Source organism: Oryza sativa, chromosome 1 (assembly GCF_034140825.1).
Source record: "Oryza sativa Japonica Group chromosome 1, ASM3414082v1".
In the NCBI taxonomy this organism is placed as follows: Eukaryota; Viridiplantae; Streptophyta; class Magnoliopsida; order Poales; family Poaceae; genus Oryza; species Oryza sativa.
Window position 1 is genome coordinate 10,365,381 of NC_089035.1, and position 17,279 is coordinate 10,382,659.

Consider the following 17,279-nt stretch of genomic DNA (forward strand, 5'->3'; position numbering starts at 1 on the left):
ATCTGGGTGGTACTTGTATGAGCTAGATTCGCATTTGGATATCCGTACGTGTTGGTGTGGGTCCTCGAGACCGAGGGAGTAGCTGAGAGACTGATGATGAACGTTGTGTTTTTCATGGGCGATGGTGATCTGGTGGTGCTGGTGTTTGACACGGAATTTTTAGATAAACAGAGTAGCAAATTTTTGATAGACTAACAACTCTCTGAGTATTTGGTTTATAGGATTGCACTTGAAAAAATTCAGGATATATGGGATTTGTTGGAATATCTGTATAGCCTATACATCTGCAGTTTAAATTTACAGCATGTTCTGTAAACTAATTCATATGGTCAAACAGATTAACAAGTCTAAACTATAAAGGACAAATTTCAATTTTCATGATGCAAAGTGGAGAAAATTGCTCTTACACTCTCTAACATGCTTTGTGAAGACATGAAGGCTGGTCCAGATAGGGTTCTTGTTCTTTATGATCAGACGAGTTAGACAATGACTTGTGAGTCTTTAGAAGATAAACTCTGCATAATTGTAACTTTCTATCCAGCTCAAATTTGTCTCCTGTGATCAATATAGTTTATAAAATAATAAAAATGCTTTTGCTTGTAATATGAAGTTTGGTTTGTATTACTTCTACGCAATATGTTTAGTTTGTATTCCTAAGCGCATAAGGAATTAGATTGTTTTCAAACATGCAAAAAAAATTGCAATTTGAGTTTTCTCGTTGGTATCTAATTAGCAACAGTATAATAATTCTTTTTCATATTGCCCAAGTATATCTTGATTTTCATTATAAAATATAACCGTAGAGTTAGTACGGGCGTATTACTAGTGACTCATGATTGGAGCAGTGAGAGTGGAGAGTGGACTGCTATCCGGATCAGAGTGCTCTAGTAGTTGCAGTCAACGAAGGAGACTGGCTACTTGCTTTGTGTACTTGTGTAGTTGTGTTGCTATCTGGCAACCGGCAAACACACTGATCACCATTCATTGCTCGGTGAAATCTTGAGACATTCTGGAGCTTTATTTTTCCATTAGTGAAGTGAGATCGAGTGGAGTGCCAAGCTAGCTACTGACTACTGAGTGCTCTGGTTGGAGTCAATGAAGATGACTGGCCAATTTGTGTAGTTGTGTGTTGCTATGTGGCAAAAACCACCATGATCATCCATTGCCTAGCTAGTGTGCTCCCACCATCTCCAAAAAAATAAAAAAAGTCAGATATGTGTAGCCTCAATTGGAATTACTAGAAGTTTAGGGGCATAGCATTCAATTTATGGTTTAAGTAGACCTGATATCAAGATTTTACCTTTCTTGTCGATCGAACAAACGGTGAAATATATTCGCAGGCCTACATCTTTCGGGTAAGATAGAGGAAGATGTAACTAGCAGGGTTTCAAATTTCGAAATTAGGGTTTCTACCGAGGGGGAGCGATAGAACCGAAATTTCGGAATTTTTTCGTACGAAATTTTTTGAAATTTTGACTGATTTTGAATGGATTTGAATAAAATTTGACCAAATTCACAAAAAATTGCAAAAAACCGAAATTTTCGGGCGAGATATGAACATTTCGGTGTGGGGTGAAATTTCGAACCGAAATTTCAAACACTGGTAACTAGCACAATTGCAGTTTTCCTTGATTCCAATTTCCAATGAATGAGACAAAACAAGACGGCGTGTACACAGTTCACGCAACAACACTTAAAATTAAATCTTACAGCTAATCGCAAGCAGCGACATGAGAAACGACATGAATTTTTATAGCAAGCTAGAAGGGCTGCTGGTGCTCGCAGTCGAGGTTGGGCCCGACGTCGACGCCGAGCACCTGGCAGTAGCGCCGGTAGAAGCCGATGCGGTTGTTCACCCGGGCGTCGCCTGCCCGGTTGCACTCGAGCCCGCCGTTGACGATGTTGGTGACCAGCCCGAAGCCCGCCGTGCGGTTAGCCGCCACGTCGGCCGGGCCGGGCCGGTACTCCCCGACCATCACCTGGTGGCACGACGGCTTGGTGTCCCTCGGCGTCATCCAGAACCACAGCGCCGTCTGGAACGCTATGTCCGAGCAGTTGGCCACGATCTCCGGGTTGCGCAGACCATCGAAGCCCAGGGCCTGGCCCGCCGGCCCGTAGTTGAAGTTCCTGCTCATCATCATGCATACATTACGTTGGTGACTAGAAAACGATTTTTAGAGAAATAGAACATTTTACATGTAGACATTATCACAGTACCATAGATACTAAATTTATAATATAGATACTAGACATGTATCTATAGATGATACTAAACTCTGATATGTGCATATCATACTGATATTAGTATGATATCTTTAATGTAGATACCAAAGGCGATATCTATAATTATGAATATAAATTATACCATTCCAATAGTATAATGTTTTCTAGTCTTGGTAACCTGGTGTTACTTGGTTGGCTAGCACAGACGTTGACTGCCGTGTACGCAGCCCACCTGGGTTTGATCCTAAGCGATCGTAAAACCTGTGTGTACTACCAGCGGCGATATATATCTAGCTTAGATGTAGAGGCCCGATATACCCTTTTTTTTTCAAAAAATGTTTTCTTGCCTCTGTGATGAGTGACTAATTAGTGAGGAGTTGAGGTGTGTAATTACCATGAGATTTGGATGGGGCCTCGGCCATGGTAGGACTTGCCGGGGTAGCACGGCCACTGCTTGTCGGTGGCGTCGCAGTAGCTGCTCTGCGGGTTGATCTCCTCCTTGTAGCAGAGGCCCCAGGCGTAGGGGCCGTCGGGCGCGGTGGCCCAGCCGCCGGTGGTCTCGTGGGAGATCTGCGCGAGGAAGGCGGCGACCTCGCGCTTGCGGGCGTCGGCGCAGCCCGTGGCGGCGAACCGGGGGAACCTCGTCGCGGCCCTGACGAAGGACGCGTAGGTGTAGAACCCCCTCGCCGGGCAGGCCGCGTCGTCCTTGTGCAGGAACAGGGAGGCGTACAGCTGCTCGCTGACGATCGACGACACCGGGCTGGGGCTGGGGCTGTACCCGCCGCCGCCGCCGCCGCCGTACCACCGCGCCTCCGCGCCGGAGGCCGCGACGACGACGATGGAGAGCACGGCGGCGAGGAGGAATGGTGTGGCGCGAGGAGCAGGAGTGGGCTTCGCCATGGCTGCAGCTGTGACTGTGATATGCGCGAGTGCGGACATGGTCGACGATTGGTCATTATATATAGAAGTGGTGCGTCCATCGTCCATCGATGCGGTGGTGGTGGTGGTGGACGGAGTGGAGTGTGACGACACGCGGAAGCGACGAAGACGGCCGGCCGGCGCCACCGCGCGTGGCAGCATGCAGCAGCTAGCCGGTGGTGGTGGGGGCGCAGCTAGGCGCTAGCTAGTGGCGGTCAAAGCGTTGACGTGGCGTGCCATCACGGTTTGACCTGATCCTGTCACTTAGGACCGTGATTTGTGCGAGCTTAGCTAGGGTAAGTTTATAATTGATTAGTACAGAAGATGCTTTGCTTTCCGGGCTTTGGGAGGGGATTAGAGTACTTTTACATTGAGGAAATATAAATGGAGAATAACAAATTAAATATGCGTGCCAAAAAAATCGGACTCCTGTGCACCCACCGCCCACGTGCCACCACCACATACGCGTCTCCATCACAACGCGTCCCGTTGCAACAGTTGTTCGGATATAACGGAAACACCCTATTAAAGGGTATCTGTTTCATTGTTTGCTCCACCAACAATGTTTCAACTAGTGTACTCGTGATGTTTCACTATGTATGTATTAAATGTTGCAGTGGATTTTGATACTGTTTAATAATTTCATCTTAATGGATACGTGGGTTGTTGATGTACATTGGGTTTAAGTATTTAAATGGTTTCAAATTGTTTGTTGCATACGTTGAACCAAATTGTTTCATAAGAATTGAAACATTCTTTCACTATTTGCTGAAATATTATTTTTATATAGGGTGAAACAACATCTGAATTTTTGGAAATCGGTGTTTCATACGTTGAACCAAATTGTTTCATCTAGCGTTCTAACCGTGTTTCACTTTTTTTAAGAATTGAAATATTCTTTCGCTATTTGCTGAAACATTATTTTTATATAGGGTGAAACAACGTCTGAATTTTTGGAAATCGTTGTTTCATACGTTGTAGCAAAATGTTTTATTAGGTGATTTGATTGTGTTTCAGCTTTTTAAAAGACTGAAACATTTTTGATCTATTTAGTGAAACAGTTTAATCTACTTGGCGAAACAGTGCCCGATTTGTAGGCGTCTCCTTAGGTTGCGTTCTTTACCGTTGGTTCCCAACCCCTCCCCCTCGTTTTCCGCACGCACGTTTTTTAAACTGCTAAACGGTGTGTTTTTTACAAAAAGTTTCTATACAAAAGTTGCTTAAAAAATCAAATTAATCTATTTTTAAAAAAAAAGCTAATAATTAATTAATCACGCGCTAATGGATCGCTCCGTTTTCCGTGCGGAGGGGATGGGTTTCTAACCTCAACTAACAAACACAGCCCTAGGATTGGTCCATTATCTAAAAAAAATATAATAAGAATTGGTCAAAGTTATGGAAGAGCTAGCAGGACGTACGGTGTGTGTTCTTGGGACCTTTGTGTTATGTGTCACAAGATATATGATACTGGAGCTAATTTTGGTCACGAGGCAAGCTGGTTTCATAAACAAAAAAATTAACAAAAACAAGTATAGTCGATCATTAGTAGTATATTGCAGCTAGGCCGGCGCCACCTACAATTGCTATAGTACTGCGACGAGCTGGTTTCAAGCTTAAAAAAAAAAAGAAAAGAAGAAGAAAATATTGGGTTGGTGGTGCATGCCAGCACTCTTACAGATCATCATGGCTTGCTATTTAGAAATACCTAGCTATTGACTAGTTCGTTGTTGATTAATTTGTTAATCCGTTCCTGGACAGGCCTGCAGCTACAACACCGGAAGATACTTTGTTTACACCCAAGAGAGATTAACCTTTTGTGTATTGGGTTGGTGGTTCATGCATGCTAGCAGCCCTAAGCAAGAAAACGTGCAAACCGGTATATAGAAATGAAGATGCTCTTATGGGTGAATCATGAGCACGTAGGAGATTTAATATGATCAAGTCAACCAAAAGTTGAGCGGAGTTGCAGCAATATTACCAGTTAGTGCATCAATATATTCGGTCGATTACTGCTGCTTGACGGCAATATTTTCTTCAATTACTAGATGATTTCACATGTTTTGCTGTGGGAATTACAATTAAAATATAATCACGTGAAATCTTGTTATAAATATTTATGTGCAAGAAATACAATGGCGTAATTAGATCATATATTAGATAAATAATTTTGAAGAAAAAGTTGATTGAAACTTGCTCCAAACTTTATATGCACGCATGAATACCTGCAGATGCAGATGGTAGGAGAGTACAACCATGCAGGGTGCATAGAGAGCACGGGCATGATGCCTATGACGCACGTGTAGGGTAGAGGATAAGAAATACATCCGCAATGCGGGAGGGCACCCGATTTTTAGAAAAAAATCGGACATCCAATTTATCCAATTTATAGTCTTGTCCAAATAATATAATATAATCATTTGAAAAACATGTATGCAAAGATACCAACAGTCTACCAGTAATAATTATCATGTTACTAGTTATCGTGCACGTGCAAGACACGTTTTGGCATTTTTTATGCAATGCACTCCATGCAAATTCTACCGATAAAAATAGAGTTTCATAGACCATGATAGGATGAAAATTTGTATGGATCCATTAAAAACACCTAGAGAAGCAAACCTTGTGTTTCTTGCTCCAAGAATATGTATCTAATTCCAGATAATTCATTCAGCATAGGAAAAATTCTAAAGAATATAGATTTGAATTGACATCCTTAATAATAGCACAGTGGTTATCTTCATACAATCTGATCTTTTTATACAAAATTTAAAATACATTTATATGATTCTTGAAATGCGAACACCACCGAAAGAGATTATAAGGCAATGATTTGTTGTATCTGAAGCCTTTAAAGTACAACAATTGATCTTTCCCTTCACTTGCAGCTATATGTCTATACAATTGTCCACGCCAGAGTGCAATGAAAGTGGATTTTGTGGTGATGGTGATTCTTCTCCTACTGACAGTCTCCCCAATCATCAAAGCCCAAGTTGTCATGATGTTACAGAGTTATAGAATGCGCAGTGATGCATTTGAATTAATAAGGATCAGACAATTGCTAAGATTCCAGTGCATGTCACTGGGTAGGCCAAGGGGAATTGGTGTGCATCACCTGTTCATGCAAATGGATTTGGTGTAGAGCTTCCAACAACATTATCCACTGCAATAGGCCAAGGGGCACCGATCAGTGGCCACCTGCATACATATACATATTGAAATTAGTAGTTCATCAGTCAAGATGATCAGTGGTTATCTTGGGCTCTATCAGTTGTTCATAGCAAGAGGACAACTCATGTGCATGATCAAATTATCATGTAGACGATGGAAATAAGTGTCCCACCAGCTTTAGGCTCTATCAGAATGCATGTTTACCTGCAGGAAAGTGTACTAAATTATTGAAAAGTTTGAAGTGAATCTTATTTCCATATTCTACTACATAGAAACAAAATGCAAGGAAGAAATTCATATAACAGTCTTCTCCTTTTTGTCTCTGCCTCCATTAACAGAAATTCCAAAGCTCCATATGAATGCCCTATAGGACAATAGGACACTGCACATAAATATGTCATCAATTTCTCATATTCTTATTTGTAGAACTGCATTACAGGGAGGAATACAATAGCCCATGGCTAGCATAATTCTCATGGAGGTAGATTTCAAACAGATCAAAATAGCAGAACTTTAATGACTCATATGAGCAAGCCTGTGATTAGTCGATTGAGAGCATGTTTTGGAATATATATCACAGGAAATAATATATAATATCTATTGTAATATACAATGTGACACCCAACTATTAGTCCATTTAAGTCAGTAATTCATGGAAAAAAAGGTGCATACACTGTCATTATAGCTCATAGTCCACTTTCCCTGTCTCTTTGCGCCCTTCCTCTTCCCCTTGCTTTTCCTGTGAGCCATCGAGCTGCCACCACTGGACATACCAAGGAGTAAAAATTAAAATTGTACCATCAGTATTCAGTAACTTACAAAACAAATAGCTTTATTTGATGAGAGGCATATACATGGATATTGCAAAGTTTTATTCACTCCAAATCTGAAGATGTACACATTGGCCTAAATCTATATAAATCTCAAGACATAAACTGGTGACCTTATATAAACCTCAAGATGTACACAGGTGACCAAAATATTGTAATTGATTTACTTTTCCACTTAAACTGAAAAGGTTGTGTATGGTCCAAACAGAATGAAAAACAGTCACATAAATTGTTTCAGTAGAGAGATGGGTACCATTCCCTGGTCTCCGAAGCAGACTACCATTCCAAAGGTCATATAAAGTGCAGACGACATCAATCCAAAGTGGCAAGCAGAATGATCTATACATGGATGTGTTAAACTTAACTCGACCCTGTCAAGCCATCAACTCTGATTTGATGAACATTCATTCTTTTATATATATATATATCCTCGATTAAAATTTCTGATAACTATTGAAATACATAATTGCCAAGCCTACTCCTTTTTCCCAAGTTATGTTTTCTAATAACGTCTAAGCAGTAAAACTTTGTGTATATAGAATGATCTTCTTCAAATTTTGTGCATATAGAATGATCTTTTTTTTGCCCTGCCTCCCGTTTACCTATTACTCTTTCTTCTTCTTGCAGGGAAAGAAAAATCAATCCTCGCTGACTTATGCACAAACTGCACAAATTTCATAAAGTGCATGCATATATGCATTCTGATTTTCATCTCAGATGCAAGAATTTGCTCAAAAATAAATATGATCTTCAGCCAATGTGCAGAGGTATGCATAAATCAATTGATTCTAACCTGTGGCAGTTAGGTTAACCAGAGACATTCAAGTACATTTGCTGGAGATAATTCAACCACTGGAGAAAATTTTCATACATTTTCAGTTTTTCAGTATGGTCGTAACCTGTGGCAGCGCTGGAGTTTGGCGGCGGCGGCGGCAGCTGGGGATGACCTCAGCTCCGTCGGCGGCGGCAGATGGGGAGGACGTCGGCTCCAGCTGTGGCCGATGGGGAAGAGGAACGACCTCGTCTCCAGCGTGGCCAGCGGTGGAACCATATCTTGCACTGTTGCAGAGTTAGGCATTTTGCAACATTACACATTGGGTTAGAATCAAGGTTGAACCATATATTGGGAGGAAAATTATGCTAGCTTTACTTGCATCGTAATGTAGAAAGGAAATATCGTTGACTCCTTGGCTCATAGCACAACAAAGTTTCAGTTAATAATTAACGCATGAAGAAAGATAAAAGAAAAAACAATGTGCCTGTGCTTACCACCATGGCGAGCGAGACCAACAAATTGAAGGGCGCAGCACGACGGTAAGTCGTAATCACGAAAGCCAATAGAGCAACTCAGTTGTCAGAAGCAGTCGGCAGACCACCAATCACATGAAGGGTGGAAGAAGCAAATTCCATCTGTTAAGTTCAATGCAGTAAACATTTTAGATACTCAAACCTTATATATACATACATATTTAGTTGTTTATATACTGCTTAATATCTTAGTCAATTCATCTGCACCTGTGGTCAGTACGTGTACAAACCCAGGTTTGCACATGCATCTGTACGTTACTATATAATTCATATAGAAAAGAAATGGATTAGGGACCAATATGCCTGTCATTGGCTCGAGCAGTCTAAACTTGAACAGCTTTTCAGGACGTTTTCTAGTCACGGGAATTGCTTCAATCTCATCCCTTTTTATTGTTTGATTGCTCTACTTTCGTATACAAGGAGGACAGGACAAGGAATGTTATAAGTCGTAACCAGACTCATAACAGATATGGACCAGAGCACATATATGAACAAAATGAAGAAGGTGTAATATATTCCAACCCGGTACAAAACCTGCAATTGATAGTACCAGATGATTCAGATCAATATACCTATCAACAGGAGTAGCAAATATCCATAGAACTAACCCCAACTTCAGGGATCCAAACAAGTCGATCTGGGAGAGGGCATGGACTGGAATGTGACAAGGTGTGGCAGCAGCGGGGGATCGAAGGCGTTACCTGAGGGTGAGAAGGGAGGATATCACCGGCGAGGAGGCCCATGCGACAGGGAAGGAGCAGAAAGCCCGACGAACTTCTTGTGCGGCGCCGCGAGTGACGATGATCTTCCTGGGCGGCACCGAGGTCGAGGGATCCCATCGAAGTCGGGCTGATCCTTGATCGCCTGTGGGAAGGGGGAGGGGGTGCGACACGGGGATTCCGGGCACGACCTGCACACTGCACAGGTAGGGTAGGGGTAGGCAGTGGGCGATGAACGGCGCCGAGCTCCGCTGAGCCGTCGGAGTGGAGAGGATGCGCAAAGAGCGCATGGCCGGCGCGGTGGAGGGGACGGTTGAGGTGGAGTGGGAGGGATGATGGGGCGACGGCGGCGCGGCGCGTTGGCAGCGTCGGTGGTGATTGGCGTGAGGGTGGGGATTTTTGGGTGAACCATGTCGTAGGGGGGGGGGGGGGGGCGGAAGAGAGGCTAATAGGGGAACGTGGAACAATCTGATTTTCGGATGTTGGATGGATTTGATGGATGAGATCTGTAGGATGAATGGATGGACGGCAGGGATTTCACCTGTTGATTTGGCCAGTTGGACTGGGAGGGGTGAACTCCTCCTTTTTATACTAGTATAAGTATATATGAATTCCAATCATAGAAAAACTACTGCATATGCTATCAACCGTTACATCTTTCTTAAAATAGTAAAATAGAAAAATAAATCAGAAATATGAACGTAACTAAGAATATGGCATAACATTAACCTACCATTGACCTACCATTGCAGGTGATTCGCTAACACAAAACACCATTCGTCTGGCCAATATATTAAATACAAAATAAATAAATCAGCATGGCTAGGCTACTTGTGTAAGTATAGTGGCTCCGACACCATACCACACACGCATGTTTTTTTGAACCCGTTTTAAATTTCACCTCAACCCTACTTTTCTCTACCTTTTGTTTTCCAAATTGGGAGGTGAACAAATTTGGATATAGGTAGTACAGTACAACATTGCTTAAGGATCATGCTATGGTTGATAGAGTGGCTTTTCTTGGGGTAGGCCGAGATATGGTCGATAATTAGGTTACAACTCATTTTTGTGTAGGTGTGTGGGTATGTCGGCAGGGGTCTGCCGTTACTTTCAAGAAAATTTAGGAACTGCAACCCATCCATGCACAATCAAACCAAGTGAAGACAGTAACGTCAGGTGCGGTCGACTGGTCGGGGGTTTATAGACATTAGTGAACCGGTAACTGTTAGACAATGAGGTGAAGAAAATTGAGAGCCTATACAGTACTGCATGTGCAGTATTGCTTGCTGAAATGTGAACCCCACATACCCTCAGGCCCATATGTCAGCGAGTAGTACTGTATACTGTAGAGAATCTCAATTGAAGAAAACTGTGTTGCTGATTAGCTGGGTTATCACTACTATAAGTGAGGGGGAATTCAATGTTTTTGGTTGGTTCACAACATATAACAATGGCATTTTCGTCATTATAAAAGAATCTTAACAATCTGAAATTATTTTGTCAAATATGTCTAAACTAGTCATTACCTAACATATTAATTTGTTCCTCATTGGTATCCTTCATTATATATGAAAATATAATGTTTGCACAAATATATAGGAGAAAATTCCATGTGTAAGTTAGAGGAACTTTTTTATGCCAGAAATTAGTAGTAGGTTCTTTTAAACGTCGTTCAAACGTGAAGTTTTTTTATTCAGTTACTGCTATATTGGTAACTAGTAAAAATCTACAAACAGCCAAAAAAACCAGTATTCCACGATTTTACGAAGATAATGACTATACCAAAAGTGATATGAACTCCCATATAATCCTAGCTACCATTAGGGATTCACCCTTCTTTGGCATGAATTTATATGTATATACATACATTTATTGTGCAAGATTATCAGAAAAATACATAGAGAAATGCATAATGTAACATCAATTTTGGGTTACAGTAGATAAGCTATATCTGAAACGATATGCCCCCAAAACAAGGCGTGGTTATAGTCAACCAACCAGTTTCATTGTTTGACTAAAACTAATAATAAAAAATTGATAACTTACTTATCCTAGTAATACATAAATTCAGCTCATTTCCTGCAGAAACCACATTTATGCGTTACTCATTCATTCTTTTCTTAAACTAGCTACAAATAAGAAATTATCAAGTGGAAAAGAAAAACTGTAAGCCAAGATTAGAAGCTTTCAATTGTTGTGATAATGTTAGATATCATGCAAGGAGTATTCCATAACTGATATTGTATAGCTAGTAAGCTTTATCCTAACAAACCTTTATTTCTTTATTTATCATTGTAATTATTGATTAGTTATTCCTACGCACCTTAATCCCAAGCATTTGTGTATATATTGTTTCACCCAAGTCTTGAGAAAAGAAAGAAAGAACAGTTCTCTGGACTCTGGTATGTGAACCTGTGATCATTTTCATCTAGCTAAAGGTTAATTTTGTCGTTGTTTGGAATTCCTAATACAATTAAATTAATTGATTCCAAAATCCTGCAAAGTTCATGTGAACTTGTCAGGTTCCAAATGGGCCTTAAATTAATGGTAATAATTAAGAGCTAAAAGAGCTGCACATTAAAAATCACTTGTTCACGCGTTTTCTCCTCCTCCATATCCTAGTAATAAAAAAGTAAATCCTACAAAAGAAAGAGTACCTCCGTTCCTTGAATCCTGGTTTTTGCAAAGCTATGTTGTAGTCATCCCTGCTAGCTGACCCTCTCATATAAAGCCACCCCTTCTCCCATCCTACCACCTCACACAAAAGAAAGCATTTCACCTTAATTAATTTGTCGGATACTACAGTAGCTAGCTAGCTTAGCTAACTAACTTGTAGCTTGGGCAACATGGCTCGCAATAGGATCATCCTCAAGAAGGTCGCTAAGGATTCCACTCGGCGCCTCACATTCAAGAAGCGGCGCAGGGGCTTGATCAAGAAGGCCGGAGAGCTGGCCTCGTTGTGTGGTATTGGCGTGTGTGTGGTGGTGTATGGAGAGGGCGAGGTGAAGCCAGAGGTTTGGCCTTCTGCCCCCGAGGCACGAGCAATCCTCTCCCGCTTCAACTCGGCGCCGAACATTGATAGGTTCAAGAGGGTGACGAACCAGGAGCAGTACCTCCGAAAGCGCATCGCCAAGGCTCGGGAGCGCACGAGCAAGGCGGACGATGTCAACCGTGAGCGTGATGCTACCATCATGCTTTATGAGGCCGCCACCGATAAGCGCCCAGTGGCAGACCTCAATGTCCAGGAGCTCACCAACCTCGGATTGGTGATCAATGAGCGCATCAACCACCTGAAGGAACGCATTGAGCGCCTTGGAGGTGCGGCCCTCATGGCGCCACCGCCATCGACGCAACCGACGGAGGCATCATCATCCTTGCCACCGCTAGTGCCATACGCCAATGGTGCTGGCATGGAAGGGAACAAGAGGATGAAGGTGAGCACGCATCAGAAAGGCTGGTTCATTAACATGAGCACCATGACAGGTGACGCAGGGACCTCTGCCGACGTTGAAGGCAATACTGGTGTTGGCACCAGCGCTAGGGGTGACATGATGCATCTTTCCAACTAGTTGGGTGTAGGTTATCGTGGCCTGATATGGCTAGCTCTTCTATCCTCCCTCATATGTGTGGAGGTTCTTTGGCGGTTTGACGTACCGCTGCATGTATCTTATTTGGTTCAATTCTTATTTGGTTTACCTAGTCGAGGATTCATAGTCCTATGTATCTTACTATTGCATGCATGTTTTGTGTATTCCGATCCATGAGCAGAGATATATGTTTCTAGTATACTTCATGTTGTTACATTTTCTCGAAGAAAAGAGAACTTTTTTGTATCGCGTGCCATCATTCGATTTGGGTAGTATATCATGCGTCCATGCATCTGTTTGTTTCCTATGATCGATACAATGGTATTTTTAGTTTGTTATAAATATCTGTGATTATTCAGTTTTTCGTGTTCCTATGAAACTTGAAATGTTTGAGCGACTTTAAATATAATGCAAAATAATTAATGTTGTGCAACTTGTTGAATCTGATGCCTCACATGTTCCATGGATGCACTATATATGGGTATCTCTATGCGGATGATATTGGGAATGTCTTCTCAATCGCAATCAAAGTGCTAAATTTTGAATAGACCCTCATTTGGAATGTTCTATGTGACAAAATTGGAATGACTTTTTTTTATAAATTGCATTTTAGCTATTTGATAAGCCGTTTAGCACTGTGATCTATATATGTAACGTGCTAATATGCAGAAATAATATGATTTCTTATAATAACGAGAATCATGTGGTGGAGTTGTTTATGTGGAATGTTTGAACAACATTCTTATTTAGGGATGTAAAATATTTGCACGCCATTGTGCTAACGAAGAAATAGTTAATACAATACTATGGTGATTAATCCATAAGGCATAGTCAAGATAAAAATTAAGAGAGAACAAGGAAAGAAATGAACCATTAACTTGTAGTAATAATGCATGTCGTGAAGTGGGAACCGGAGTCCCTACTACCGGCTGCTCGGATGTCCAGTGACACATCAACAAACCGGCTGGCCTGCAACACTATCAAGTTAGACTCAAGCAAATACCCAATATGCACCCGATAAGTAACGTGACAAGATCGAGCCTAGGCCCACCCTTGAGATGGGGGTTGATCTCAGGTTCATCCATGTGTCCACTAGCTAGGACCTGAGCTCGGGGCACATATGGTCGCGGTCTGCCACCGAGCTAGGTCCCCGTGGGCTGCTTGGGGTAACAGTGGTGCCTTAATCAGGATGAGATGCGTTGTGCTGTTGCTGCCATTGACAAAGCAAGTTTCGCATTAAATGCTATAAGACGCTCTACCCTGCTTGCTACGAAGATGACGGGATGATGGGATGTTGTCTGCAAGGCCGACCCACACGCCATCATCACCCCTATGGGGAGGTGGTGTGGGGCTGTTAGGCGGCACGACATATTGACGTGTGCTGCTCGACAGGTCCTACCACCTTTTCACATGTTCCTCCAGTCTAGCCCGACAAGTGGGACGCGCTATGAGCCTTTTAGGTGAGATCCTTCTCCCCCAAGCCTTCTCCGGTCATGCGGGATGTGGCAAATCAATGCCTTTCCAAGCTTGGCCCTGTGGGGGGCCCTCGAGGACACAATGACTGGGCCCACTCATCAACAAGTGACAAAACATTATGTACCTAATCCCTGTATGCTAGGACCCAACTGTTAGAGCTTAGCCATTGTAGTATTCACCAGCTAACTATAAGGGGAGAGCCAAGGCCTCCGAAAAGAAGGATCAAACCTAATAAACTCTCCACACATTTTGTAAAACTTGTAGGTTAGCCTTTAAATCCAAGAACAAAGGAAGAACACCATATAAGTAGGGTATTATGTCTAGTATGGCCCAAATGTGTATAACCAACATTGGCCTATTTACTACGACAACAACTAGGGATGCTCCCGCTACCCGCATAAAAACCCGCTTGCTAGTTCATTTCCCACATGGTAGTACAAAATTTAAAAGAAAAAATGAACTAGAAGTGAGATAAGCGGGCTAAAAAAAACCCGCTTGCCCGCCCCGCTTGCATCCCTAACGGCAACTCCTACCTTGCGTTCCCCCTCCTTGGGCCAAACTCACGGGTGGGGTGGGGGCGGGGGTGGGGGTCCGTTGATTCCCTGCTAGAAGAGCTTGTTCTACGACAGCGCAATGCATCAAGAGCACATTGCCAATTTCCACACATCGGTGCTCCTCATTTGGATAAGAATATCTAGCTTGGACAAAACAGACACGCATTTGACACATTCTGAATGTGCAAACTTAAATTGAAATAACTAATGATCAAGGTCAAACATCCTTTTTTTGATATCCTTAATCTACACGAAAGTTACAAGGCTCAAATCCTATTTGTATTCGCGACTACATGTGTAGTGCAAAAGGAAAGAAGTGGAAAATGAACTAAACCTAAGACCATACGAGTAAGTTGAAGCACAATGTTTTTAGTTTGATTCGATCATCTTGCTTGTATACATATATATTTGGTGCAACCATGTATTACTCTATACAAAATTAGCTTTGCTAATTAAGCTGGTTACCTAGTATGCATGCTTCAATGAAGTGGTCATTGGTTCGATTCTTAGCCATGCACCGCTCTTTCCCCTCAACTTATTCACAATATTTTTCTATCTTCACTTATGCTGTTCACCAGTTACTATTTGAGACCTGCTTACTAGCTATTCTTCTTTAGGATTGAAGCAACTTTCTAAAAAGAATGCATCCTTCATTTGAAAAACATCTTATATGTAATGGTGAGGACACACATGGTGTGTGATAAAAAGATATCCAACAAATTGTGTATCTTGTCATGACCCAACATTTGTAGGCTGGTTGTGCACTTTAAGAAATGTAGTATTCTGGATTGCCCATGTTATGTTCTTGTTTACTTCAACAAAGCGCATGGTTGCTAAATATGGTAATTCGACCTACTTGCCAATTGAAGTGCATGAAGAGCATACAATCACTATCAAGGAAAAGAAGTTGCACTCACATCATTATCATTAGTCACTAAATCTTAGCCCTCTATCTTTCTTCTTCGAAATAATTCCATCCCAAATATTTTAGTATCCACAGCTACAAAAAACGACCCGTTATGCACCCATCAAATTATAATGGACGTAACTACACAGCTAGTGGTAGCTGGTTTGTCTAAACCAGCTATCACTCCATCTATAAGAGGCACCATCCTCCTATACTTCAAATACAATTTTCTCTAAAACTACTAATCCAATGTATGATCCGATTATACCGTTGTGTTCGTAACAATTAAATCTTTACAACAAGATCTCACATGATTATATTTTGATGAAAAATCACAAATTACTTTTATGATATGTCTAAATTACTTTTAGATTTCACTAAGTTACTTCTTAGATATATAAAAGTAAATTCAGTAAAGCCTAAAAGTAATTTACATATATTATAGAAGTAACTTAGAACAAAACGAAGGTAACTTTGGCATGTCATTTGAAGTAAATCCGTTGTAGAGATAAAAACATGACTCTATCTAGAAATTAAATTAATCAGCACAAATTATGGAATTAACTAAAAAAAATAAAAGTAATCATCTCAGAGCATTATGAATGTATAGGAAGTATTTTAATCAAATCTAAAAGTAACATATATATGATAATTTGTTCAATAAAAAAAGGCATTAATTAAAGTTACTTTCCTTTTGTTATAAGTTACTTCTATAATATAATATATGTAAATTACTTTTAGGCTTTACTGAATTTACTTTTATATGTCTAAGAAGTAACTTAGTGAAATCTAAAAGTAATTTAGACATATCATAAAAGTAATTTGTGATTTTTCATCAAAATATAATCATGTGAGATCTTGTTGTAAAGATTTAATTATTACGAACCATTTGAAGCTTAGATGATAGGAATATTTCCCCTGCTTACTTAATGGATTAGTACTATAGTAAAGTAAGATTCTTCAAGTTAACACATATTTGGATAGGGGTCGCTTGTTATGACTAAATCGAGAGTGCTCTCGATTTAGATTTTACGAATTATAATGGGACTGGTATTCTTGCCCCTACTTTCAGATGCAATTGTGATATTACCCCTATTTTCTAAAGTTTGTAAATATACCCCTACTTTTTTCAAACGAAGTTGTTTAGCTCTACTTTGGATGACCGCTTGGTCAACCTAGGATAAAGGGGGGGGGGGGGTGAAATAATAGATGAAATAACTGAGAAAATATGATTGGACCTTTATACCTCAACATGCGAATAACAGCAACTGCATTGTTTTTTCATTGCACCAACGCTGATTCACCCGATCCCTATCCCTAAATAAATCCTAACCTTAGGCATGGTGGCAGCAGCGGCGCATGTGCACGAATAAGCTAGCGGCAGTGGGGCGAGACCGGGCCGACGCAGCAGCTCAGCGAGTCAGTGAGGTGCAGCGAGCAGCCAATGCCTATACCTGCATGAGGCGTGAGGTGCACCAAGCAGCAGGACGCTCTCGCGGCAAGCCCAACGTAACAAGCAGCGGACAAAAGAGATGACCGTGAGCAGGAGAGTAGGCGACAGTGGAGGGCATACACAGCAGAGGAAGAGG

The 17,279-nt window shown here is 41.4% G+C and overlaps 2 protein-coding genes and 1 long non-coding RNA gene across 6 annotated transcripts; 1 reads left to right on the top strand and 2 right to left on the bottom strand.

Annotated features, from left to right (window-relative positions):
- Positions 1-1,609: 1,609 nt before the first annotated feature.
- LOC4325148 (chitinase 10-like) lies at positions 1,610-3,154 on the bottom strand. Its single transcript, NM_001428197.1, has 2 exons — positions 2,618-3,154; positions 1,610-2,127 (listed from the first exon to the last, which is right to left on the bottom strand). The coding sequence occupies exons 1-2, from the start codon at positions 3,121-3,123 to the stop codon at positions 1,761-1,763; spliced, it is 873 nt and encodes a 290-aa protein (NP_001415126.1). The 5' UTR covers positions 3,124-3,154; the 3' UTR covers positions 1,610-1,760.
- A 2,681-nt stretch (positions 3,155-5,835) lies between these two features.
- On the bottom strand, positions 5,836-9,583 carry LOC9269543 (uncharacterized). 4 transcript variants are annotated; one of them, XR_010738906.1, is made up of 6 exons: positions 9,149-9,583; positions 8,409-8,549; positions 8,039-8,198; positions 6,982-7,072; positions 6,482-6,513; positions 5,836-6,336 (listed from the first exon to the last, which is right to left on the bottom strand). It is a non-coding gene; the product is annotated as an uncharacterized lncRNA (long non-coding RNA). The 4 variants fall into 4 exon arrangements; XR_010738904.1 differs by having other exon boundaries at positions 6,432-6,673; XR_010738905.1 differs by having other exon boundaries at positions 6,482-6,691.
- Positions 9,584-12,012: 2,429 nt separating this feature from the next.
- On the top strand, positions 12,013-12,735 carry LOC112937647 (agamous-like MADS-box protein AGL80). Its single transcript, XM_026022544.1, has one exon. It carries the CDS (start codon positions 12,013-12,015, stop codon positions 12,733-12,735), a length of 723 nt encoding a protein of 240 aa, XP_025878329.1.
- The last annotated feature ends 4,544 nt before the right edge of the window (positions 12,736-17,279 follow it).

What these genes read in the sequence shown, in the direction of transcription:
- LOC4325148 (NM_001428197.1), bottom strand. Translation starts at nt 3,123, where the DNA reads ATGGCGAAGCCCACTCCTGCTCCTCGCGCCACACCATTCCTCCTCGCC. An exon ending in GGCCCCATCCAAATCTCATG is followed by an intron (nt 2,128 to 2,617) that starts GTAATTACACAC and finishes GATGATGAGCAG; the next exon opens with GAACTTCAACTACGGGCCGG.
- LOC112937647 (XM_026022544.1), top strand. Translation starts at nt 12,013, where the DNA reads ATGGCTCGCAATAGGATCATCCTCAAGAAGGTCGCTAAGGATTCCACT.